This window comes from Gopherus flavomarginatus, chromosome 15 (assembly GCF_025201925.1).
Source record: "Gopherus flavomarginatus isolate rGopFla2 chromosome 15, rGopFla2.mat.asm, whole genome shotgun sequence".
Classification (NCBI taxonomy): domain Eukaryota; kingdom Metazoa; phylum Chordata; order Testudines; family Testudinidae; genus Gopherus; species Gopherus flavomarginatus.
The window spans coordinates 4,528,483-4,552,436 of NC_066631.1; the positions used below are offsets into that span (position 1 = coordinate 4,528,483).

At 64.8% G+C, this 23,954-nt stretch overlaps 1 protein-coding gene across 4 annotated transcripts in view; it reads left to right on the top strand.

Moving 5' to 3' along the window:
- The window catches only part of SMTN (smoothelin), a 50,573-nt gene that overhangs the window by 22,285 nt on the left and 4,334 nt on the right, over positions 1-23,954 (top strand). For 2 of the 4 annotated variants that reach the window (XM_050923711.1, XM_050923713.1), the window contains exons 9-19: positions 303-369; positions 3,119-3,775; positions 4,576-4,664; positions 12,085-12,243; positions 12,788-12,863; positions 13,411-13,575; positions 14,950-15,012; positions 15,272-15,332; positions 15,977-16,147; positions 16,242-16,365; positions 18,390-18,541. In XM_050923711.1, the coding sequence (XP_050779668.1) occupies positions 303-369; positions 3,119-3,775; positions 4,576-4,664; positions 12,085-12,243; positions 12,788-12,863; positions 13,411-13,575; positions 14,950-15,012; positions 15,272-15,332; positions 15,977-16,147; positions 16,242-16,365; positions 18,390-18,541 (1,784 nt within the window). Of the gene's footprint in view, positions 1-302; positions 370-3,118; positions 3,776-4,575; positions 4,665-12,084; positions 12,244-12,787; positions 12,864-13,410; positions 13,576-14,949; positions 15,013-15,271; positions 15,333-15,976; positions 16,148-16,241; positions 16,366-18,389; positions 18,542-20,219; positions 20,390-23,954 lie in introns of all 4 variants that reach the window. The other 2 variants (XM_050923714.1, XM_050923715.1) reach the window with 2 other exon arrangements.

Sequence of the window (23,954 nt, forward strand, 5' to 3'; positions counted from 1 at the left end):
GGGGGTGCGAGTGCTGCTGCAGAGCAGTGGCGGGTGAGGGGGAGCCGAGTGCTGCCGGTGGAACGAAATATCAGGACAAATTGCTTCCTGACCAAAGGTCCGTCGTGACGCGGGACAAACAGCTACATATCGGGGCGTCTGGTCACCCGAGCTGGGGCCGGGTTATCAGGGACTGTGTGGTGGGATTGAGGGGGGTGGGTAGAGCTGGGGGAGGGGGGCCAGGTGGCACTACCCAGCACCATCTGGCACCTGTCAGGTTGAGGAGTTCCTGGGACTAACCCCCCAACTCCCCCTTCCCCTAGGTCAGCGTCTGTGTCAAAAGCCAAGCGCCCGAGAAGCCGGCCAGCGCTGCCAACAAGACGCGAGCTGGTAAGACGCAGGCACAGCGCCAGCCCCTCCCGCCAGCCATCCCCAGCTGTGCCTGGCCGGGGCTTGTGGTCAGGGAGCCTGTGCCGGGAGTTGGTGCCCACTAGTGTACATGGGCTGTCTGCATAAGGACCTTCTTGCATCAAGTGAGGGCTTCCTTGTATGCTGGGGCACCGAGGCTGCGAGCTTCTCCGCAGCAGTGCCCCCTCTCCAGTGACGCTGCGAGCTTCTCCGCAGTAGCTCCGTGCTGGCCACGTTGACTTGTGCAAGTGGCGGGACCCCTTTCTGGAGGTGTTTTGCAGACGTCCAGCAGTGCTTCTGCTGGAGGTGCTTGTGTGGGCAGTTCTGGGAGCTCCCCTGTGTCAGTCTCCTCCTTGGGGCTGTGAGCTTCCCCACAGCAGTGCCCCTTCCAGTGTGACTGCTGTGAACCGCCTTGTTTGGGGATGCTGCACCCCCCCCCCAACCCCTTCCCCCACAGTGGTGCTTCCCTCTGGGCTGGCTGCAGAAACGGCTTGGAGCTCCTTGCGGTGGTGGAGGACGGGTGGGTGGAGCTGTGCCACTCTCCAAGGCAGGTCAGTGGGTGGCGCTGTGGGCTCTAAGCTCAGTGCTGCCCTCAAGGGGAGGCGGCGTGGCCTTGCCAGCGCTCCTGGCCAGCCTGTGTCCTCGTTGCTCCAGTCTGGCTATTTGAAGGAGTTGAGCCTTCTGTGACCAACTTCTGGGCTCCTGGCTGGGCAGAGCTGGATCTGTGCTCGAGCTGGGGGATGTGCACCCACCCTCCACCGCCCCCCCTCCTCCGGGATGGGACAAGCTTCCCAGGCAAAATCCAGACCGATGGCAGGGGGCACAAACATGGCGGTGCCTTGGGAGACTGGTGCAGGTCTGCGTGGGGTCCTGGAGGGGGTGCCCCCGGTGTCCCTGTGACCCAGGCCTGTGACCCCTCCTTGACCCTGCTCATCAGCTGCTGATGTGGGAGCAGGGCCGGGCTGCTGCTGCTGACATCCCCTGCCTGCTCGCTGGACTGCTGCAGGGCCATGAAAGGGAATCCGTGTGTGCAGCAAACTCTGGCCTTTTACATTCTTTAGCCCAATAAGGCGGGCGGCTCGGCACCGCTCTGGGCTCTCCTGGCCCTCCACCCCTCTCTGCTGGCTGGAGGCATCTCAGCAGGGGAGTTGGGCTTCCAGCTCAGGGACTGCCCCACGCTTCGACTCTTACCGTGGGCCAGCTGCGCCAGGCAGCTCCGGGGCCTCCCCCCCCTTGGTGTCTGCTGCAACTTGGGGAGCTGGAGGAAAAAGCTGAGGTCCTGGGCAGCCCCCCCTGCTCCCCTGACTCAACCTGCCAGGCTCTCCGCTAGGCTGGGGAGGGGCTGAGTCGGGAGTTCCCTGCAGGACAGGCTCTCGGGTTCCCTCTCCCAGGCGGAGCAGGGTTCGTTGTGCGTAGCCCTTCTCCAGTACCCCCCTGCAGGGGGGGTCATCTCTGTGACAGCCCCCCTGAGCTTCCTGCGCCGGGGCGTGAGGCAGGGGCCCTCACCAACTGGGCAGGGGAATAAGGCCCAGCAGGTGCTGCCCCCAGGCACTGAGCAAGGCTGGGTGAGAATTGGCAGCGGGAGGGTGCAGGAGGGGCAGGGAGGAGGCCTGGATACCTAGAGCTCTGGGGTCTGCCCAGAATTGGGACAGGCACCGCCCGTGCATCACTTCAAGCCACTCTCCATGGCCAAGAGGGTCCCCCTGTGGAAGTGGGTCAAGCCCCCAGGCTCCCCAACAGCCGTCAGAGGGTGACTGCTTGGCTGGGCCGGAGCCTGGCAGAGGTGGGCTCAGCGTCCCGCTGTGAGAGCCTGGCTCTTGCGTGGTGCTCGTGTCCCTGCCCTAGAGCGGGGGGTCCTGGGGATGACAGTGCCAGGGCTGCGTGTGGAGCAGGAGCTGCACAGTGCGCACTGCGGCAGCTGTGATCGCCCCTCTGGGCAAGGGGATGTCTCCCGCAGCCCCCAAGGCAGCCCCTCCCCTCAGCTCTCACTGCAGGGCTGGGCCCTGGCAGCATCGCCTGCTGGGCTGAGCCTGGAGCTCGCCTGCTGGACTAGCCCCTGGCCCAGGCTGTGTGACAGGACCGTCATAGCGGAGGGCATGGGGGCGCTGGTGCCTGGCGGCACAGGACTGTTATCTGTGCTCATGGAGAGTCGGGGTCCTGGTTCGGCCAAGTGTAACCCCTGGGGCCAGGTTCCCAGGGCGGACGCTCATGGCTACCGCTGCAGGTGGGCTTTCCCCGGGCAGTGATCATGTGCCAGGAACCCCTGCCCGCCAGGATCTCCGCCGCTACGCCCACATGCCATCTGCGCCGTTCTCCCCGCTGCAGGTGGGCTTTCCCTGCAGCACAGGTAACGCCCCCTCCCCTAGCCTGTGCTCTGCCCCATATCCTTCATGCAACAGGAGCCCCGGAAGGGGCTCTCTGTGACACTGCCTGCTGCCGCTCCAGGGATGCGGTGGGAAGGGGCCCTGGCCCTGGCTTCTCCAGAGAGCATGCCAGCCACCCTTTGGGGCAGGGCACCTGTCCCAGGGGCGTGAGAGATGGTGCAAGGCTGCTTCTCTGCTCCCCCTTCTGGGGTAATGGGCTGGCAGGGTCCTCCTGAAACCTGACTGAGCTGGGGGTGGGGATGCCATGTGGCCCCTCCTGGGCAAAGGACACCAGTGCCAGTCAGGCTCTGTGCCCACAGGCAGATGAATGGCTCGAATCCTCACTCGACTCCTGTCTCCCCTTCCAGAGCCCACACGGGAGCAGCCCTTCCAGAGAGCCAACTCGGTGCGGGAGCGCGTCCGCAAGTTCACCTCGGACTCCCTGGCCCAGCCTGGTCCCAGGTCCTGCAGCCAGAAGTGGGAGAGCCCTGGCAAAGGCTCTTGGGTCCTGCAGCAGCAGCTCCTGCGCCCCCAGGGTGCCCAGCGCACAGCAGACTTACCCATCGGTCCCCGGTGCGGACTCAGCCCGGCGCCTCCAGGCCATGCTGCCCTGCAGGGAGCCAAGGAGGGCTCGGGGGGCCCCCCAGCCAGCAGCCGTACGGAGCGCCGCACCTCCTCCTCGGAGGCAGAGGCTGCGATGGCTGGGGGCCCAGCCTGTCCTAAAGAGGAGGGCAGCTCTGTGGGGAGGAGCCAGGCTGGCCAATCGCAGGGCGGCCAGCTGACGTCCCCCAAGAGGCCCATTGAAAACGCCGTGGGGAGCTCGTCCTGCACAGAGGAGCCTGGCACCCAGCACGCTGCCTCTCTGCCCAGCAGCCCGGCCCGGCCCCAGCCTCCTGCCTGCGGCACCAAGGCTAGCGCCAGGGACGAGGACGCCATGAAAACGCTCTTCACCATCGAGATCAAGGATGGCAGGGCCCAGCCCGACAGCAGCCGCATTGTGAGCGCGCCGGGCAGCCAGCGGACAGGTAGGTTCCACAGCTGCCATGGCGGCAGGGCTGAGCTGCCAACGTGCGTGTCTCATGCCTCTGCTCCTGGGAGCAAAGGGCAGCCTCTCCTGAGCGTCCCCAGGTGGGGCTGGCTCTGCAGCCGTGTGGGGGTGCAGCCTAGCCCTGGCCCCCTCCTGACTACCATGCTAGGATGCCTTTGAGCAGCCGTCCCATGGTTCCCCCTCTCCCCAGGGCAGATCAGTGGGGCTCACGGGGAAATCAGCAGAGCCTCCACCCGCTCTTGGAGCTGGACTATATGGGCCCAGGGCTGGCTGCCCCTTCTCCCAGCCAGGGGAGGCTCGACTCCAGCCGAAGGGCTGTGGGAAGCTTCCCGGGCACTGGGTCCTCACCCCCGGGGAAGGATCCCTCCCAGTCCTGCCCCAGAGCTGGGAAGCGCCTCAGCTCGCTGTGGGTGCCTGGGGGCCTCAGTCTGTCACTGTGGAGCAGGCAGGTCCCCTGCTGGGGAATCTGGGTTTCCTAGGGGGAATCCCCTGCCAGGGCTGGGGATCCCTGTGTCTCTGGACTCTCCCTGTGCAGAGGCCAGCTGTGCCATCAGCAGGAGTGGGCTTTGTTCTGCATGGTGAGCCCTGGCGCTGGGGGAATGGGCTCTGAGAGGGTGGGGGGCTGTATCCTCTAGGGCTCCGCAGTTATGGGGGTCGGGTCCGAGCCCTGGGTGGCTCCGTGGGGTGCTGGTGTGAGTGTTGGGGGTGGGGGGATGTGCTGAGCTAGCCGTGCCCGATGCTGGCTGGCTCTCAGCCTCTCGTGCCCTCCCTTCCTAGAGCTGACCCTGGGACTGCGGAGCTCACCCATCCAGATCAGCAGCAGCAGCACCGCTAGTGGCACCAGCAGGGTCACCACAGCCAGCAAGGTGAGCCCCCCACCACCGCGGGCCTGGGTGCACACAAGGGCTCTGCTGCCCCTGCAGGTGTCTGAGTCCTGCCCTGCCGCACGCTATGCCCCCACCTGGGCACCTCGTGCCCGGTGCAGGCTGTCCCTGAGGGCGGGCGCTTTACCAGCACGATCGCCCTGCCCTGCACAACGGAAGGATGCTTCAGCCCTTGAGCCGGCAGGTGCAGGAGTTTGCCAGCCCTGGCTGGCTGGGTCTGGGGGGGCACAGAGCCGGTGCCAGGCACTGGGGCGCTCAGGCTGTGCGAAGCGGGTGGGGAGGGAAGCAAGTCCCTGGGCCTCCACTGGTTCTGCTGTGAAGCCAGATCCAGCCCTGGCCTGGCTATGGGCCCCGTGGCTCCCTGCTGGGATTGGGCCAGGCCTGTCCCCAGCCCCCCAGGGTGTTTGCCAAGTGGGGGGGGGGGCTCACAACTGAGCCCGGCAAGTGCCTGGTGGGGAGCTGTCATAGCTGCCCCCCCTGGTGGCCAGGTCCGAGCAGTGTTACTCCAGGAGCTCTGTGATGGTGTGCTCTGTGTCAGGGTGGCAGCCCAGCGTGAGGAGTGTGTCCCCATCCCTCCACACCCTCTGGGGATCCTGGCCTCACTCTGGGGGCTGAGTGACCCCATGAGCCACGGGACAGGACCCCAGAGTCCTCCCAGAGTGCGGGATGGTACCTCTGCCCTAGACCCTGCTGGGCACAGCATGGAGCCACCTGGGCCAGACCTTGCCCATCATGGCTCCAGAGTGGGATTCTTTGGAGGACTGGAGAACGTACCCTTCTCTGCTGCCTTCCTTCTCCTAGGGGGTCAGAGCTGGCTGGTGTCGGGGAGTGGCCACCTAGCCCCTAGGCGGCTGCTTGGAGCTGGGATTCCTGCGTGTGGTCAGGCGTGTACCGGGGGGCTGGCTGCAGGGGGAGGTGTGTGTACCAGGGGAGGAGATGGGGGGTGTGTGTGTTGGGGGGAGGGTGGCGGCCCTTGGAGCTGAGCCAGTGAAGGGAAACCTGCAGGGGAGCAGGCGTGTGCAGCTGGACATGTCCCCAGGGCGGGGGGCAGGCGCATGTGGCCAGGTGTGTGCCCCCAAGTGGGAAGACAGAGGGTGGGCGCATGCAGCCAGGACCTGAGCTGGCCTGGTTGGCACTCTTGGCCATGTAGGGTAATGCAGAGCACTCAGGCGTGTTGCAGTGTTTAGGAAAAACAAAGGCATCGGGGCCGGGCTGCAGTGTTGTTAGGGACCCAGCGGCCGTGGGGCCCAGGATGGCACCGGGTCTGGCACGTGCCCCTGTAGGTGGCTCCCCCTTGTGGCACAGGTCTCTGCATCTCCCCTTCCCCAGGAGATGCAGCACCAGAGTCATGTCCCACACGGCTCCTGGAGCTGCAGGAGGGGCTGAGCTGTCCCATCCCTCTGCAGGGTACATGAGGCACCTCTGGCTGAGTCTGCAGCTCGGCCGCTCTGTGTCCAGGTCCGGCGGGGGCCACACGGTTGGGGGAGGGAGGGCGCTCCCCGTAGGAGCAGCCACATGGGCTCCAGCCCAGCCGCCACCCCACAGCCCTGGTGCTCCTGAGCCCTGCTCTGAGGGAGCAGTGGGGGTCTGTGGGTCGGGATTGAGGGGCATCTGCAGGGCAGATTGGGGGAGGAGCCGTGCTCTCGGCAAGGACAGTTCTTGCTGGGTGTGTGTAGGGGGGGTGGCTTCTCCTGCACTAATGAGGTAACGTGGCCCCGTGGCCTGGCTGCAGTGCGGGCTCGCCCGTCAGCTCTCATTAAGGTATTAGCATGAAGGGCACGGAGCTGGGTCTGCCCGGTGGGAGAGCGCAGCTGCCAGGTGGGCGCCGAGGCTGTCCGCAGGGGAGAGGGGCAGGAGGAGCAGCCCACGACCCCTTCCAGGTATGGGTGGCCAAGGGCATGGAGTACGCTGTGGGGCCGGCAGGTGCTTGGGCGGGGGTCCAAGGGGACCATGCTCTCAGGTGCCCATGCGGAGGGTGAGCCGTGTGGCTGCTGGGGGGGGGCTTTATTCCAGGGGCCCCTGCGGAGGGCACTGTGAGCTCCTGGGCCCTAGAGGGGGCAGGCTGAGGGTGGGCGCTTCACTCCTGCTGCTGCTCGCTGCCTGGGAACCCGATCTGCCTGGCTGATGCTTTATTTACCAGCCCTGCCAGGTGCTCACGGGAGCTCAGCTGGTGTCAGAGCAGAGTCAGCCGGTGGGGCTGGAGCAGCCTGCTCGGAGCCCCCGTGGGGCGGCAGCAGCTGGCGGGGAGTGGCCTGTGAGGCAGAGAGGTTTGGCTCCGGTGGGTGGAGCGGGCCCGGGGGGGGAACAGCGTCCCTGCCAACGCTGGCACTGGGCTGTGTGCACCGAGGCCATGGGGAGGGAGGGCCCAGGGTGAAGAAGGGGACCCCCTGAGGACCCCAAGCTGGGGTGGGCTGTGTCTGTTACCCCGCCCCAGAGGAAATCCTGCCCCTATGGCCCATGGAGCGTAGGGGGGCCTGGCCTGGGCCGGCAGCCACCTCCTGTCTGTGCATTGTGCTCTCTCTGCCCCCAGGCTGGGCAGTGCTGGCCCAGAGTCCAGGTGGAGGCCTCCCTCCTGCGAGTGAGATCCATGCACGGGACGCTGATGAAGGGGTCAGGGGCTGGCACTGTCAGGGTGCAGGATGGGAGCTGGGTACACTGCCTGGATGGGCATGGGTGGCGCTGGGAGGCTGCCCCTCCCCAAAGGAACTGTAGGGCTGTGTGCTGAGGGCCCTGACTCCCACTCCTTAGGCTGTGGGGAGGGGACACTAGTGCTGGCCTGTAGGAGCTGGGGTGCAGGGGGTGGCACAGCTGGGGCTGGTCTGGGGGAGTCACAGACAGGTTGTGGGGGCTGGGCTGGGGGAGTTAGGGGGTGCAGTGGGGAGTGCCATGGCTGGGCTGGGGGAGGTGGGGGATGTACTGAGGGGGCAGCATGGTGGGGGCTGGGGGTGTGTGGTGGGGGTGGCATGGCAGGGGCTGGGGGAGTGTGGTGGAGGTGGCATGGCAGAGGCTGGGCTGGGGGAGGTGGGGGGTGTACTGAGGGAGCAGCATGGCAGGGGCTGGGGGTGTGTGGTGGGGATTGCATGGTGGGGGCTGGGTTGGGGGAGGTGGGGGTGTACTGAGGGAGCAGCATGGCGGGAGCTGGGGGTGTGTGGTGGGGGTTGCATGGTGGGGGCTGGGTTGGGGGAGGTGGGAGGTGTACTGAGGAAGCAGCATGGCGGGGGCTGGGGGTGTGTGGTGGGGGCTGGGCTGGGGGAGGTGGGGGGTGTACTGAGGGAGCAGCATGGTGGGAGTTGGGTGTGTGTCGTGCGGGGGGGGGGGTGGCCTGGCAGGGGCTGGGCTGCTTTGTCCATGCCCCTTTCTACCCAGCTGTGCTTTGGCTGACCCCTTCCCCCATTTGCTGAGGGCGAGCCCCTGGTGGGCAGCTCGGGGGGAGCCCAGGCTGTGTGTGAGGGTGGGGAGGCAGGTGGCTTCCACATGGAGCATATCCTAGTGCGTGCCCCCACCCCTCCCTTGGCTTGGCCACCTGGCCCGAGTCCATCACTGCCCGGCCTGCGCTGGGAACTGTCCCAAGTTCAGCACCTCCCCACCCGGCTCTTGTGTCAGCCCCTCTGCCAGGCCTCGGCCTGCGCGATAAGAATAGCTGGGCTGAACACAAAGGCTTGCTGGTGGTCTCCGCCCCGGGGAGGGGCAACGCCCGAGAGCCCCTATAAAGAGCTGGGAGCTTGCAGAGCCCACCGCCCGGAGCTGGCGTGAGAGGGGCTTGACCACACGGTGTCTCGCCCCGGAAGCCTGCAGCGTGGCAGCGAAGGGCCCTGTCGTGCCCGTGTCCATCCCCAGCCAGCACCATGCCGGGGGTGCACCTCCCCAGCCTGGACAATGCCCGGGAGGCCACGATGGAGGAGATCCAACTGGACCTCCAGGCCTTCCGGCTGGCCACCGAGAGGCGCCTGGAGGAGGCGCTACAGCAGTTGCAGCCCCTGGCCAGTGCCCTTAATGACTTGAAGGAGGAGCACCTGGTGCTACGGGGTGAGCAGGCTCGCCTCGGCCGGCAGCTGGAGGTGCTCACGCTCTGGCTGGGAGCCCGGGATCTGGAGGAGAAGGACCCCAGCACCCTCTTCCTGGAGGCACAAGATCCCTGTGCCCACTTTGCGGGCACTGAAGAGCCCAGCAGCCCCGTGGCCCATCCGCCCACCTTCTCCAGCACCCGCAGGCAGTCGTCTGTGCACCTCTCCAGGAGCAACAGCTTTGTGAGTGTGCGGGCTCCGGGCAGGGGAAGGCAGGGGGGCAGGCCCACACTGTCCAGTGGACGGCTTCCCCGAGAGCCCATCCCACGGGCAGCGTTGGCTGGCTGTGTCTTGGGTCCCTTCTTCCCTCCAAGGGGGAAGGAGGCAGGGGTGGGCAGATGTTTCTGGGCAGAAGCCCTGGCCTGCCCCTGCTGGCTGGTCTGAAAATCTACTCTGGATGCCCAATGCCGGCACCTCGCATACCCTCCCCCCTGCTGGGGCTGGGGCCAGGGCAGGTGTCCCTGTGCAAGGCCCCTGTCAGCCCTTCCCCAAGCCTTGGCCCCTGGGCAAAGGGAAGCTGTTCCTGCAGTGGGGGAGCCCCAGAGCTGGGGTCAGCTGCTGCTGGGCCAGGCAGGCGCATTTTCACGGGGGATTAGCTGGGACTGGGGCAGGAGATTACAGCTGGGGGTTGCTGGGGGAGACCTGTGCCAGCCGAGGCTCCGATCACCCGGAGCCAATCCAGGCCGCCTGCCTTGCATTGCTGACGTGCCGTCTGGAGCAGCCTGTTGTGCTGGGCGTTGCTGCCTGCCCGCTTTTGTTTGCAGGGACAGCTGGCCTGGGGTCTCCTTACTCCAGCTCCGAGCCCAGCCAGGGAGCTGCGCTCTCCCATGGGTGCTGGGGCACCATGGACATGTCAGAGCTCCTTGCTGCGTCACTGTGAGGCAGATCTCCCCTGGCTGCTGGGCAGGGGGGCGTGGGCCGCCTGGATCTGGGTGTGGCCCTGCAGGGATAGTCTGCCTGAGCACCAGGGCCTGCCCTGGGCTTGGTTCCTCCCATCGCTGCCTGCCTACCACCAGCCCTGGTGGCCACAGAGGCCAGCTTTCTGCCAAGGGCGCTGGGCATCGGGTCGGCCCCTGCCCCAAGGGCTGCTGGGAGATCCCAACCCTTGGTCCCCTGGTGTTTTAGCCAGAGAGAACAGACCCCCAGCGAGCTGCTGGCAGAGTGAGAGAGGCCGCGCTGCCAGCCGTCATGCTCAGCACGCTAGAGCCAGAGGGCAGCTCTGCTGTGTATGTTGGCCTGCATTGCGCTCCTGCCATGGGGGCACCCTGCTTCAACGGGACTACTGTGAGCTGTCCCCTCTCAGCCCCTCAGCTGGCCAGCGCCAGGGGTGCCCAGGCCCTGCTGCTCTGCCAGGGGGTGCGAATGGAGCCAAGCAGATGTGGTCTCAGCCCCCATCCACAGGCCTTTGTGGTGCTATTTTGGGCCTGGCCGGCTGGCCAGGCTGCATTCGCTGGGGGTCGTGTTGACAAGGAGCCGGCACCATATGACTGCTCAGAAGAGGCTGGGCTTGCCTAGTTGCCAGGGCAGCTCCTGATCCCCAGCACAGGATCCTCTTTCCGATAAGCCCCTTAATCCTCCTGGAAATCCTGTGCTGGAGCTAGAGGCGTGCCCTGACCGCTCCCGCTCCCTGGTGCCTGCTGCCCGGGCAGCCCCCCTGCTCACTAGGCAGTGGGGCCTGCCTGCTGTGGGCAGCCATTGCTCGCTGGGTGTAACTGGGCTGCCTGATGTGTATACTCACTGCTGGGGAGCTCAGATGGGCTGCATGGACCCTCATGCCATGAATCTTGACAATAGCTTTGTCCTCGGCTCTTCCATTCCCGTTGCAGGGTTCTGCACACCCTTTGAGGCGGAGAGCAGGAGTTGGGAGGGTAGGGAAGGAATCACCCGCCTGCAGGAGCAGCACGTCTGCCCCGGGCTCTGGTGGTGTGGGGTGATGGCCATGGTGTCATGGAGCCACAGGATCAAAGCTAGGGCCAGCTTTGGATCAGCGTCTGGGAGGAACCCTTCCATGGGCCAGAGCCCCGGCATCTCTCACTTCCTCCAGGGGAAGCCACGCTGCTTCACCGCCTCCTTAGGCTGGACCTCTGGGTCTGCAGCCCCTCTGCTCCACCCGTGAGCTCTGGTCAGCGAGTCCCGCTGAGACAGCCAAGGGGGACTTGTCCGCTCTTGGGGGATGCATGCACCTCGTCCAGCTTGTGCCGTAACACTCGCAGCATTGTCAAGCCAGTCGGGTTTATTAGTCACAGGATGTCCTTAGGGTAGCCAAGAGGATGAGGGGTAAAGCGTCGTCCGTTCTGGGTCAACCTGTGCCCCAGCCAAGCTGTAGTGAACTCTCGCTCTCCGTCTGTCTGACCTTGGTCCAAATACCAGGTCAGAGCCCCTCGACTGCCACTAGCAGCCAACACTTGTCCCCTAGCTCACACCTCTCTGGACCCCTGTTTCTGAGCTGGGAAATGCTGGGCAACCCCCTTGCTGAGAGGTGGGGAAGTCTGTGTGCCTCTGGGTCCTTGCTTGCTCAGTGTCAGTGTCAGGGTAATTGGATCTTCTGTTGTGTTCCCCAGAGCACCATTGAACTTGGATCTAAGGGCCAGACAGCTAGGCCACAGAGTGGCCTGCCCAGAGTGCAAACAGCCCTTTTCCACCTGCTGGTGACGGTCCAGCACACAGGAGAAACTGAGGCACAAACTGATGTCCTAAAAGTATTACAAAAAATTCCCGCTTTGTCACATGTGGCTCAGTGGCAGAAGCCCAGGACTCCTGGGTTCTATTCCCTGCTCCTGCCCTGGCCTGCTGGGTGACCTCGGGTCAGTCACGTCCCCTCTGCATGTGGAGATGGTCAGGGCTGCCCCCCAACAGAGCTCTACTTATGGGATGCTGGGGGGATTAGTGGGAGGGGGGCTAGGGAAGGACAGGACTGTTTAGCCTGTCGTGTGGCCGTAGAGGATTGGCAGATGGAGCCTCTGCTGGGCTCACTGGTACGGCCTGGCTTGATGGGTAGCGGGAGCGGGGCAGATGGTCAGGCAGTGGCATTGGCAGCTCAGCAGGTGGCGCTCCTCCCTCTCGTCAGCCCATGGCTAATACCCAGCCTGGCGCTGAGGGCATGGTAGTACTGGAGCTGCCCTTTGCTAGGGGTGTAAAACCAAGTCGCTGGCTGCCCGTGGGCATGCGCCCGGCTCATCTGCCCAGGGTTGGGAGCTGGGGCTGATGGCCGGGGGCAGCATCCAGAGCTGCTCTCCCTGCGGGACCGGGGGTTGTGCGTGTGAGGTTTGCCCGGGCCCTCAGCAGGGCAGGGCGCTCTGGAGCTGGGAGGTTCTTGACATGGGCCCCTCTTGTTGCAGATGGAGGCGGAGCTGGTGGAGCAGCCCCAGGTGCCGGTTCCGGAGCCGGAGCTGTCCAATGGGATGGAGAAGGCCCAGGCGAGGGAGCCGGAGAAGAGGAGCAAGCTGAGCGCTGAGGAGCTGAGCAGGATCGAGGAGGAGGAGGTGCTGGATAAGATGGTACGTTGGGCCTGTCTCCCTCTGCCCCTTACTGAGCTACCCCAGCTGGGCTGTGGCTTGGGTTTGAGGGGGCAGTGGGGTTTTGGGGGTGGCTGTGGGGCAGGATGAGAGTGAGGCCATGGTGGGACAGGATGGGGGTGAGGCCACGGTGGAGTTTGGGGGCGGCTGTGGGGCAGGATAGGGGTGAGGCCTTGGTGGGGCAGGATGGGAGTGAGGCTGTGATGGGAGGGTGAGGTCGCAGTGGAGTTTGGGGGCAGCTGTGGGGCAGGATGGGGGTGGGGACATGGTGGGGCATGGTGGGAGGGTGAGGCCGCGGTGGAGTTTGGGGGTGGCTGTGGGGCAGGATGGGGGTGAGGCCGTGGTGGGGCATGGTGGGAGGGTGAGGCCGCGGTGGAGTTTGGGAGTGGCTGTGGGGCAGGATGGGGATGAGGCCGTGGTGGGGCATGGTGGGAAGGTGAGGCCACGGTGGAGTTTGGGGACGGCTGTGGGGCAGGGGGTGAGGCCGCGGTTGCTGAGGTTGCTGGTGTCACGCTTGCCTTGGCAGCTGGACCAGACGTTGGACTTTGAGGAGCGACGGCTGATCCGCTCCGCCATGCGGGAGCTGCGCCAGAGGAAGAGAGGTAGCTGCTCATGGTTCTCCAAGGATTGGTGGGGGAGGAGCTGTGGGCTCACCCAAGGGCCCGGGTGGGCTGGGGGGTGGCACCTTGACCCTGGCAGCGGGCTGGCAGGGCTGTAGAATGGAAGCAGAAGAAGTGGGTCAGGGAGCCAGGAGCCGTGCTACTGAAACCTGAACTGGCCTGGGGATGTCTGGGCCCTCCTCCAGGGAGGGGCTCGGCGATGCAGGCAGGCAGGCTCTGTAGCCTTTGCGGATCCTTGTGTGCGAGTCTCCACAGTGCCATAGCCCTGGAGTCGTCTGGCATGGCAGCATCATGGGCGAGGGGCAGCAGGGGCCTGGCTGGAAAATGGCCCTGTCCCTCCTGCTGTCTCCAGCTCTGTCAGGCCAAGGAGTTCCCCGTGATGCCCTGACTCCTGGACGTGTCGCGGAGGATGGACAGGGCAGGGCTGCTGAGCACCCCAGAGAGGTTGTGGTGGCTCCATGCCGGGCAGCATCCATCGCCCAGGTGCCCTCATCTCCGTGTTAACGCCATCCCCCGCGTGCATTTGCAGAGCAGCGAGACAAGGAGCGGGGCCAGCGGCTGCAGGAGGTGAAGAGCCAGGCCGCGGCGGGGAAGACAGGCCGTGCTACCGAGAACACCACTCGGCAGAGCGCCCAGTCGGCTGATGGCTCGGCCCGCCACACGCTCACCAAAACCGAGCACCTCGTCCAGTCCAGTAAGGGGCCCTGCAAGGCCACTGGGCGCTACCGCTTGGTCTCACGGCGTGGTCCTGCTCACGCCCAGCACAGCCCGCTCTGTGCCACCCTGGCACAGGGCCGTCTCTGCTGATCTCTGCCACCCTGGCACAGGGCCGTCTCTGCTGATCTCTGCCACCCTAGCACGGGCTGTCTCTGGGTGCCTGCCAGTCTCTGCTTACCTTTTCTCTATCATCTCCCAAGGCGCAGCCCCTACTCTTGGAGTCTCTCTCTGTTTCTCTCTGTCCTTCGCCGCCCCTGTGCAGACAGTGCTTGGCTGCCTGGGCTTCACTCTGAAAAAAGGCCTCTGGGCCCATCCACTCCAGGACAGCTGGCAGCCATGGGGCCTGGCTCCACGCCGCTGAGAGCACCAGCGCTGATGTGCTCTGCCTTGCTGAGAGTCTGCTGGGCTCTGGAGGTGCAACCTCTGTGCCAAGAATCCCCTGCTCTCCAGGGACATGCCAGCAATGCTGTGGCAGGCTCAGGGAGAGCTGGGCCTGGGGCACAGGATTACACGCACCTTGGGACCTGCATGGGGAGCCCCCAGTGAGCCCGGCCCCCGACATGGCAGGCATGGAGAATTTGGGGTGGCCAAGGGTCTGCAACAGGGCCCCTGAAGCCCTTTGTTAAAGCTGGGCCTCCCACTGGCTGGCAGGAGCCATTCCTGGCCTCGCCTGTCCCTTCCTTTGCTGCCCAGATTGGCATGAGCTCAGGCAGCCAGGCCCTCCAGCAAGCCCTGCCTAGGGGGCTCTGCCAGCAGCCAGCAGGGGAGGGCTCCCGTCCAGCACAGCACCCCCAGGGCTGGGACTCTTCTCTATCCCATCAGCCTGTGTGCCCTGTCCTCAGCTGCACCCTGCTTCCTACGCCTGTGGCTCCAGGAGTCCTGGCCCTTACGGTTCCTTCCTGTTGCCACCTGCCTTCTCCGGCATACACGGAAGCTTGGCCACGTGGGCACTTCCACCAGCTGCTCTGGCACTTGGCCTGGCCCGGCTCCGGCTGAGTGGCTCTCTCCTCAGACAAGCCTGCCTTGGCTGCTTACTGCCTCTGCCCCTTTCGTTCGCTGCCACTGGCCTCTTCTCTCCTGTCTCCAGGCTGGGGCAGAGCCTTCTCTGCATCTCCTGCCCTCAGGCCGGGCCTCCCTGCCTCCTTCTGCCCCGGACTCTCTGTTGTCTTTGGAGCCTGCTGCACACACACCCATTGGCCTGGCCTTTGCGGGACGCGCTGGCCTCACTCAGCTGCCTCTCTGCAGCCACGGCGGCTCGCTGGCCCTGCCCTCTCTGGAGGCAGGGGGTGCTGTAGGTGTTGGTCTTGCCCCACCCTGGCTGATCCTTCTTTGTCTTTTCCTCCCTTTGCAGATGATGGCACCAAAACCTCCCGTATGAGGACAGTGGAGTCGAGCTACACAAAGAGATCGGAGAGTAAGGGCCCTTCGCCCCCTCCTGGCCCACTCTCCTGCCACCTGGTGGCAATTCCTCCTTCCTCTGGGGGCACCTGCTTGCCCATTGGCACTGGGCATTCAGCCCTGGGCTGGGGGGGAAGGGCAGCCACTTGCCCGTTGGCGCTGGGCCCTGGCGGAAGCAGGCTGTGGCACCTCTGGGCAGCGCCAGGCACAGAGAAAAGACAGCTGCCACTTCCTCCTTCACCAGTGACCTGAGGTTCTTCTCCTTGCCTCTGCAGATGGCAGCACATTTGTCCAGACCAAATCCTCCTACAGCTCCTCGTCCAAGAAGGTGGGCAGGTGAGTGACACCCTGCTGAATGGGCAGTGCCCTCTGAGGAGCGCGCCCACACCCGTGCCCAGGGGAAGGTGGAGAAAGGCGTGGCAGCTCAGTGTGTGCTGCCCGAGCTCCTTGGGCCGCTTGCCCCCACCTGCTGGGGTCCATGGGTGGCACAGGCCTCTACTCACCATATTTGGGTGTCCCCAAGAGTCAGCGACCTTGGCTACCCTCCACCGCCCCAGGGCAGCTGCTGTCGCCCAGCCTGCTGCCTGCTACGTGTCCTTCCAGCAGCCCCCACAGGGTGTTAGCCTTTGGGAGTCTTGTGATGTCCCACGTGGCTGAGTGCCCAGTGCACTGTGGGAGGGCCTGGAGAACCCGAGGCCTGTCACTCGGGGATCTCTGAGCACTGTGCAGACCCCAATGATTTAAGGCTCCCATGACCCTGAGTGGTGTCATCCTTGCTACACGAAGGCAGATTCTCCCCTGGTTTGGGGGCCCATTGAGACCTTTGGGCCTGCAGCTGAGTCTGGGGAGCTGCAGCTGCTCCTTGGGGCCCCCTCGGGTGGAGTTGAAAAGATCCCTGCACTCCCTCCCCGGGGCGCTGTTGGGACCTGGCTGAACAGAGACCCCCTACCATGCTGAGTCTGTCACTCTCCCTCCCCTAGCATCTTTGACCGTGAGGACGAGAGCAGCTCACGCCAGGGCAGTCTGGCCGCTCTGGAGCGGCGCCAGGCCGAGAAGAAGAAGGAGCTGCTGAAGGCTCAGAGCCTGCCCAAGACGTCAGCCACACAGGCGCGGAAGGCCATGATCGAGAAGCTGGAGAAGGAGAGCGGGAGGTGAGGGCGCCGGGTGCGGCCGGGGCAGGGTTGGGCTGGGGTGGGCCGGTACTGTGGGCAGTTGACCAACATGCTGTGCGTGTGTTCCCTGCAGCCCCTCGAGCCCGGCCATGTCGCGGGTGGCCGTGCAGCGCTCCTCCAGTTTCGGCGTTCCCAACGCCAACAGCATCAAGCAGATGTTGCTGGACTGGTGCAGAGCGAAGACCCGGGGCTACGAGGTCAGTGCCCCTCTTCCTGTGCAGCTCCTGGCCAGGCTGGGTCCACTTCCTGCCCCCCATCCTTCGGGGCTAGGGTTGCCAGATCTGGAACACCACTGACCAGGCTGTTAAAAATCTGGTTGGCAGTGGTGCCGGTGCAGTGGAGCTGGCAGGCTCCCTGCCTGGCTCCTGGAAGTGGCCAGCATGTCCCGCCTGCTCCTGGGCGGAGGGGCAGCCAGAGGCGCTCTGTGTGCTGCCCCCACCTGCAGATGCCCACTCTGCAGCTCCCATTGGCTGGGAACTGTGGCCAATGGGAGCTGCAGAGGCACAGAGCCACCTGGCCCCTCTGCCTAGGAGCAGGAGGGATGTGCCGGCCGCTGCCCAGAGCCCACACCCGGAATTCCCTCCTGGACCCCACACCACCTCCCACACTGCGATCCCCTTCCCCAGCCCGGAGCCCCCTCCTGCACCCCAAGCCCCCTTATTCTTGGCCGCACCCCCAGCTGGAGCCCGCACCACTTCCCACAGCTCAACCTCTTGCCCGGTGAAAATGAGCAGGTGAGCAAGAGTGGGTGAGAGCGAGTGACAGGAGAGAGGGTGGATGGAGTGAGGGGGGGGTAGAGCCTTGGGGAAGGGGTGGGGCAAGGGTATCCAGTTTTCTGCAATTAGAAAGTTAGCACCGCTAGGGGGGCTACGAGCAGCAGGCGCTGCTCGCCCCACCCTCCTTCTGCTACAGCTCCTGGCCAGGCTGGGCTCTCCTTTCCCCTCCCCTTCACCCCTAGTCCCTACCCTGCTCCCCCATCCCCTTCGGCTCTTGGCCAGGGCCTGCTCAGGGATGAGCTCCCAAAATCCTAAGAACCGATTCCCTAGCGGGTCCTCGGCAGCACTTCGGCAGCAGCGACGGGGTCTTCACTTGCTCCGGGTTTTCAGCGGTGGGTCCGTTACCCGGAGCCAGTGAAGGACCCGCCACCAAAGTGCCACCGAAGACCCGGTAGGGAACAGTGCGGTGAGTACAAGCTTCACGTGCCTGTCTCTTCCCCCCCAACTCATTCAACCCCAACCCACATCCTGCCTCCAACTGCCCCCATCAACTCCCCTTGCTCCTTGTCCCCTGACCACCCCCTACCCAACTCACCCTGCTCCCTGTCCCCTGACTGCCCTGACCCCATTCACCACCACCCTGACAGACCCCCAGAATTCCCACGCCTACCCAACCCCCCATTCTCCATCCTCTGACTGCCCCCATTGAACCTCTGCCCCACCCAACACCTCCCTGCTCCCTGCCCCTTATCCAACCCCCCCAGCCCCTTACCGTGCCGCTTACCCCCCGCCATCCCCCTCTCCTGGAGCCTCAGTGCGCCGCGTCCAGGAGCGCCTGCCGCTCGGCCTGCTCTAGCTCGCAGCCCTGCCCCCTTACCACGTGGACCTGAGCTGCCCCTGGAGCCACGCTGCTGCAGTGCTGTACAGGGCCACTCCTGGACCCAGCCCGCTGAGGATCCAGTAGAGGGGGGAGGCGGGGATAAGTGGCGTGGTAAGGGGCTGGGGGGGTTTGATAAGGGGCAGGGAGTCCCCGGGATAGGGAGTGTGTGTGGGGGTGGTGGTTGGGGACAGGGAATGGGGGGGGGGAGGTTGAGGAGGAAGGCGGGGGGGTGGGGCCAGGGGGAGCCTCAGAGATTCTTGTGGGGGCCTCTCTTGCCCCCCCCACTCTGGGCGGCCCTGCCAACCCCTCCTCCCAGTCCTGGCCTGGCCCCTTTACCATGCTGCTCAAAGCGGCAGGAGCTGCAGAGCTGCCCAGAGCGCTGGTGCCGGTGGCTCTGTGGGGGGAGGGAGCAGGGAAGGGGCCGGGGGAGCCTCCCCAGCTGGGAGCTCAGGTGGGCTGGACTGGACGGTCCAACGGGCCGGAGTGTGTCCACCCACCCACCCCTTTAGCAACCGGTTCTACACCGGTTTCTAAATTTAACAACCGGCTCTTGTGAACCGGAGCAAACCGGCTCCTGCCCACCTCTGGGCCTGCTCCCTCTCCTGACCCTGCCTCTGCCCCGCAGCACGTGGACATCCAGAACTTCTCCTCCAGCTGGAGCGACGGCATGGCCTTCTGCGCCCTCGTCCACAACTTCTTCCCCCAGGCCTTCGACTACACGCAGCTGACGCCCCAGAACCGCCGCCGCAACTTTGAGGTGGCCTTCTCCTCGGCAGAGTACGTACCCCTCCCCGTTGCACCGTGCAGGCCAAGGCAGGGGCCCTTCCCGCTCCACTGGCTCAGGAGCATGGCGCTGCCCTGCTAAGGCTGGCTCAGGGAAGCAGCAAGTGCCCCCAGGGCTGCCTCTCCTCCGGGCCGAGCCAGCTCCCTGCTGCCCTGCCACGTGCTTGGGACTCTCGGGCCGGCTCTGCTGCTTCCCAGCATGCCGTGCGTGGCTGCTCTGGCCTGACCCTGGGCAAAGCGACGTCCGTGCAGGTGCATGGGAAGCCAGCGCAGCCCAATGCTCAGTGCAGAGATGTCGGGTCAAACTCCTCTCGCCCTATAGCCTTGAGCATCGCTGAGACGGCCCCAGAGCAGCCTTCACAAGGGACTGAATGATTCCCCAGAGAGCTCTTTGCCCATAACCAGCAGCTGCTACCCCACCATGCCACTGAGCACCAACAGTGGCCGGCCTTCCCTGGCTAACCCTGGGTGCACGGAGCCCCTTCCCCTGCCACTGTCCCCCTCTTCTAACCGCTTGAATGCTGGAGCAAAACCTGTGCAGGTGAAGGCCTCTCAAGCTGCCTGGGGCTTGACTGGCGTCGAGTGGGGAGGGGATGGCAGGGCTGGCGGGGCCTGGTGCAGTGCAGTGTTGCAGCCCAGGGGGCTTGGGGCGGAGTCCCGTCTCGGGGGCTAGTGCAGCTTCCTGAGGTCCCCCTTTTCGCTTCTGGTATCCTGGGGTGCTGAGAAAAGGGAGCGGGTCCAGCTGGAGGCTGAGTGTCAGCCCCTGTCCTTCCTTCTGTCTCTCCATCCATCCATCCACCTATCCCTCCTTCCCTTCAGCGGCTGGCTGCACCCTCGCAGAGCCAGAGGCAGGCTAGTTCCTCCAGTGTCTCCACAGGCTGGGGTGTGTGTGTTGGAGGGTATCTCTGAGTTCCCTTGGCCCGTGCAGGCTGCCTTGCCGGGGATGACGTCTTGGGGCCAGGAGGCCCCAGATGGTGCGTGAGTGTCAGCTCTCCAGGCCCGCGCGCTCTTTTGTCTAGTCCGCACAGGGTACAGTGAGCGGTGGTGTGCGGGGTGTGTGTGCCTGGGACTTCCGCCTTCCTATTAATTATGCCTTTTGCCTTAACGGGGACTGGTGCGTGGACCATGAGAGCAATCGATCCCTCCGGCCTGGAAGCCAGGTGGCCCTTCCCCTTCCTCCCCCTCCAGCCCTCGGTGAGCTTTCTTGCACCGATTCCAAGCGGAGCCAGGCGAGGAGGGAACCGGGCCTTCCCCTCTGCCACCCCATCTATATACGCAGCTATATAGAGAGCCGCTCCGCTCTGGAATCCGCTCCTCAACCACTGGTTGGCGCCAGAGCACTTCACTCCCTTCCTCTCCTCCTCCTCCTCCTCTGTCTCGCTCTGTTCTTCCGCTCTGGATCTCCTCACGCTGGACCTCACACTCCCGCACCTCTGACTCCCCCTGGCTGTGCTCGTGTAGCCCCGATTCCTGGTAGTCTCACCGTGGCAGTAGTACAGCGGTACCCGGGAATGCGCACCCTCCCCAGAGCATGTGTGAACTGGAGCGTTGTTATGGCCCCAGGGGAATGTGAATTGGATTGATACGTTTCTCTTTCTCTCTCTCTCTTCTCCCCCACCCCCCTCCCCGACTGGGCTGTGATCACTCGCTCCCCCTTTCCCCCTGCCCCCAGGAAGCACGCAGACTGTCCGCAGTTGCTCGACGTGGAGGACATGGTCCGGATGCGCGAGCCGGATTGGAAGTGTGTGTACACATACATTCAGGAGTTCTATCGCTGCCTGGTCCAGAAGGGGCTGGTAAAAACCAAAAAGTCGTAGCCTATTTACACCCCCGGGAGCGATGGTGAGAATCTTCCTCTCAATCTACCGCCCAGCCCCGGCTTGGCCGTGCTCAGCAGGAGGGGGCAGCGAGGGGCCTGGTTGCGCTGTGCTGAGTTGGGGGCTAGCGGGCAGGGCAATGTCCAGGTCCAGCTGTGCAGTAGGTCAAGGGAGGGGGGGTGAGTCCTGCCATCCTTGGGGTGGGGGTCTTGGGGACACACCCCTCTTCCCAGAGAGCAGGCCAGATGTCAGGGCACCAAGGGGTGAGCCCTGTTAGCCAGACTGACTCTGAGCTCAGCCAGGGTTGTCCAGAAACACTGCCTGAGTGTCAGCATCTAGAATGAGGGCCAGGGAGAGGAACAGGACATTGCACCCCAGCGCAGCACTCGGGCTGGGACCCCGCCAGATGGAGGGGTGCCCTGACGAGATTTCCCTCCCCAGCTCTCTGAGCCCAGGATGTGGGGCACGGGTGGCTGTTCCAAACTGCTGCTTTAATTACACCTCCCCTTGTGCTGGAGCAGCCTGCTGCTGGAGCGAGGGCTGGCAGTGCGACTCCTGCAGCCCTCCCCGCCCCATTGCTCATGCTGAGTGGGCTCCCCTCCGGCAGGGCCAGGGGGCTAGTGAACTGGGCCTGGTGCTTCCTCAGTCTGTGTCCTGCAAGAGCAGCGTTCTCGTCCCCGGTGCCCGCTCCAAGCCCTCTGCCGCAGGCCAGGGAGGCTGAGCCGGGGTTCAGGCGAGGGGAGTGAGCCCTCCCACTCCAAGGTGCCTCCTAGTCATATATGGGCAGGCGACGGGAGCAGGGAGCCTGGAAAGTGTGACTCAGGCACGTCCATCACGCTGCTCCTTGTTTGTGTTTGGGCCTGTCTGGGGGCATCTCTGCTTCCGCTGGAGCCTCCCCCAGCCCGTGGGGCCCACGCTGCGCTCTACACACTGCAGACTCAACTATGCCTTTATAAGGGCAGGGATACTCCTTAAGCTGCCTCAAGCTTTTCCATCACAAACCCAGCTGGGTCGGTGCCGGGGGGGGGAGGGGGAGGGGGAGGGGGGAGGAGGAGGGGGAGGGGGAGAGGGCCAGCTGCCTGGGGCTGCATTTCCAGAGGTGCTGGAACCAAGGGGAGCAGCAGCTGCGAGCCAGGGGCACCTGGGCTCCAAGCCCCCCAGGGCCAGTAGGGCCCCCAGGCTGCAGATGTCACTGCAGTGATCACCCACTCTCTGCTGCAGTGCAGGACTCAATACATTGAAAGAACCATTCGAGGCCTAGGACTGGAGCAGGATGGGTCGGCATCGGCCCATCTGTATGGGAGGGGAGCTGCAGGGCAGAGGGCCTCTGGGTGGTTAAGTGGGCAGGGCTGGGCGGGGCAGAAGCTCTCTTTCCCCCCAGTGCTATATGGCCTGAGCAGTGCTGGTGCTGCCCCTCTCCAGGCCCACGCTGGTGGAAGCAAGGAGGCACTGTTGGGGGAGGGACACAGGGCGGTGCCTGCCCTGTCCTGGCTGTCATGGAGTCCCTGGGCAATGCTCTGAAACTGCTCCCCACAAAGCCAGTCAGGACTCTGGGGAGCCTCCTGTCCCTCGGAGCAGACTGTCTTCAGGGCAAGAAGCTCACCCGGCTTCACCTCCTGGGTCTCTCCTTGGAGCATTCAGCATCCTCTGCCCCTCCACGTGCTTCCCACAGCGAGTCTGCCCAGGCAAGGTGCTGGGGAAGCCACAGGGTCCTGCACCCCCACTTCACAGTCAGATGTGACTCTCAGCCAGCCAGTAAAACAGAGGTTTATTTGATGACAGGAACATGGTCTAAAACAGAGCTTGTAGGTACAGAAAAGAGGACCTCTCAGCTGGGTCCCTTCTGGTGCCCAACGAGCCAGACAACCCCGTCTGCCCTCACTTCCTGTCCTCAGCCAGCTCCAAACTGAAACCCCCTCCAGCCCCTCCTTTCTGGTCTTTGTCTCTTCCCAGGTCAGGAGGTCACTGGATCTCTTTTTTCTCCCACACCTTTAGCATCCCCTTGCAGGGGGGATGGGCCCAGGCCGTTAGTTGCCAAGAGACAGAGTGTTGGCCAGAAACTGAGGCACCCACACAGTATTCAAAGGAAACGTTAAGAACAGCCCCACTTCATCACACTGGCACTTTGGCAAATGCCTGGAAGCCGCTGGGCCAGCGAGCCCCTTTCACTCCCAGCGCCAGCGGTCCTGGCAGGGAGTGCTGAGCCGGGTGTGCGGAGGGCTGGGAACTGCGTGTGCACTGAGCCCCCCCCCCCCCCTTCAGGGCATACAGCAGCTGGTCCAGGTGGGTAGGGCTGTGCCCTCCCTTGGTGCAGATCAGCAGGTGTTGGCGAGAGCGGGAGGCAGGGTGGGAAGCTCCGTGTGCAGGGCCATGGGGCAGCCCACTCAGCACAGGTTCTCGTGTGGGTCCCCAGCTGACTGCTGGGTTCTGCTGTTACTCTGGCTCAGGGGGAGCCGGGCTGCTGCAGCTGGGTGCAGTAGTAGTGAGCAGCAGCTCCCAGCTGTTCTGTCGCAAGCCAGCATCCCTTCACTTCCATCTCAACTGCCCACAACTGCCTTACTGCCCCGCCCTGCCCAGGCGGCCTGAGCTGGGAGAATAACACGCTGCAAGGGGTGCGCGCTCAGAACTGGCAGCAGCACACGACTGGTGGATGGAGCTCTGCAACGGCTCGCTGTGTATCCTTGGGCAAGTGGTGCCTCGGTTTCCCCACCTGCAGAGGTGGGAGTCTGCTGAAGGGGCTAATGAGTGGCGAGGCAGCACGTGGCGCTCCCTGGCTGGAAGGTTGCTGAGTGATCTCAGCCCTGCACAAGGCAGGCAAAGGGTGGGGTGGGTGAGGTGCAAAGGGTGGGGTGGGTGGGGGACAGACTCCTCCCTCTAAGGCGGGGGCGGGGAAGAAGGGCTGAGCTTGTGAGAGGGAGGGGGTTGGTGCCTACTCTCGCTTAGTGCTGTTGTTTTAATACTGCAGGTGAGAGGAACTCCTCCGCCTCTGTGAGGGGAGTCAGGCACGGGCTCTCTGATGCCCTGGGGGCAGGCCCCCCCCGCAGGCCTCGCTGGGGGGGATTTCCTGCTCTAGGCTCTGCCCCAGGCCTGAGCAGCGCAGGGAACGCCTGGCCCCTGGCTCCTAGGAAATCAACCACTTGGTGGTAGGAAGCCTGCGCCAGGCACCAGGGCTGTGAGCAGCTGGGCTTTGTCTGAGCCCCTGCCTCGGTGCCAAGGGGCTCCAGTGCCCGGACAGACGGGGGCTGGGGAGGGGTCTTCTGCATTATGGGGCTGTTTCACAGTGAGTTGGGGGGTCCTAGGTGCTGGCTACAAAGCAGCCTGCTGCTGTACCCATAGCTGCCACTGCTGGGGGCTGTTCCTTCCTGCTGCACCATGCACTTGGGGCACCCGGTGTCAGGGCCTGTTCAACAGAAGGGGCTGATGTCTGGGGGCAGAGGGATCCTTCATCCCCCTCGAGCACTTCCACACAGTGATCTCTCAGTGCTTTACAGGCACGAGCCATCTCAGCCCTGGGCCCCCAGTCTCAGCCCGGCCTCCGCTGGGCTGGCTGCTCAGGGGGTCTGTGCCAGCCCGGGGGAGGGGGACACTGG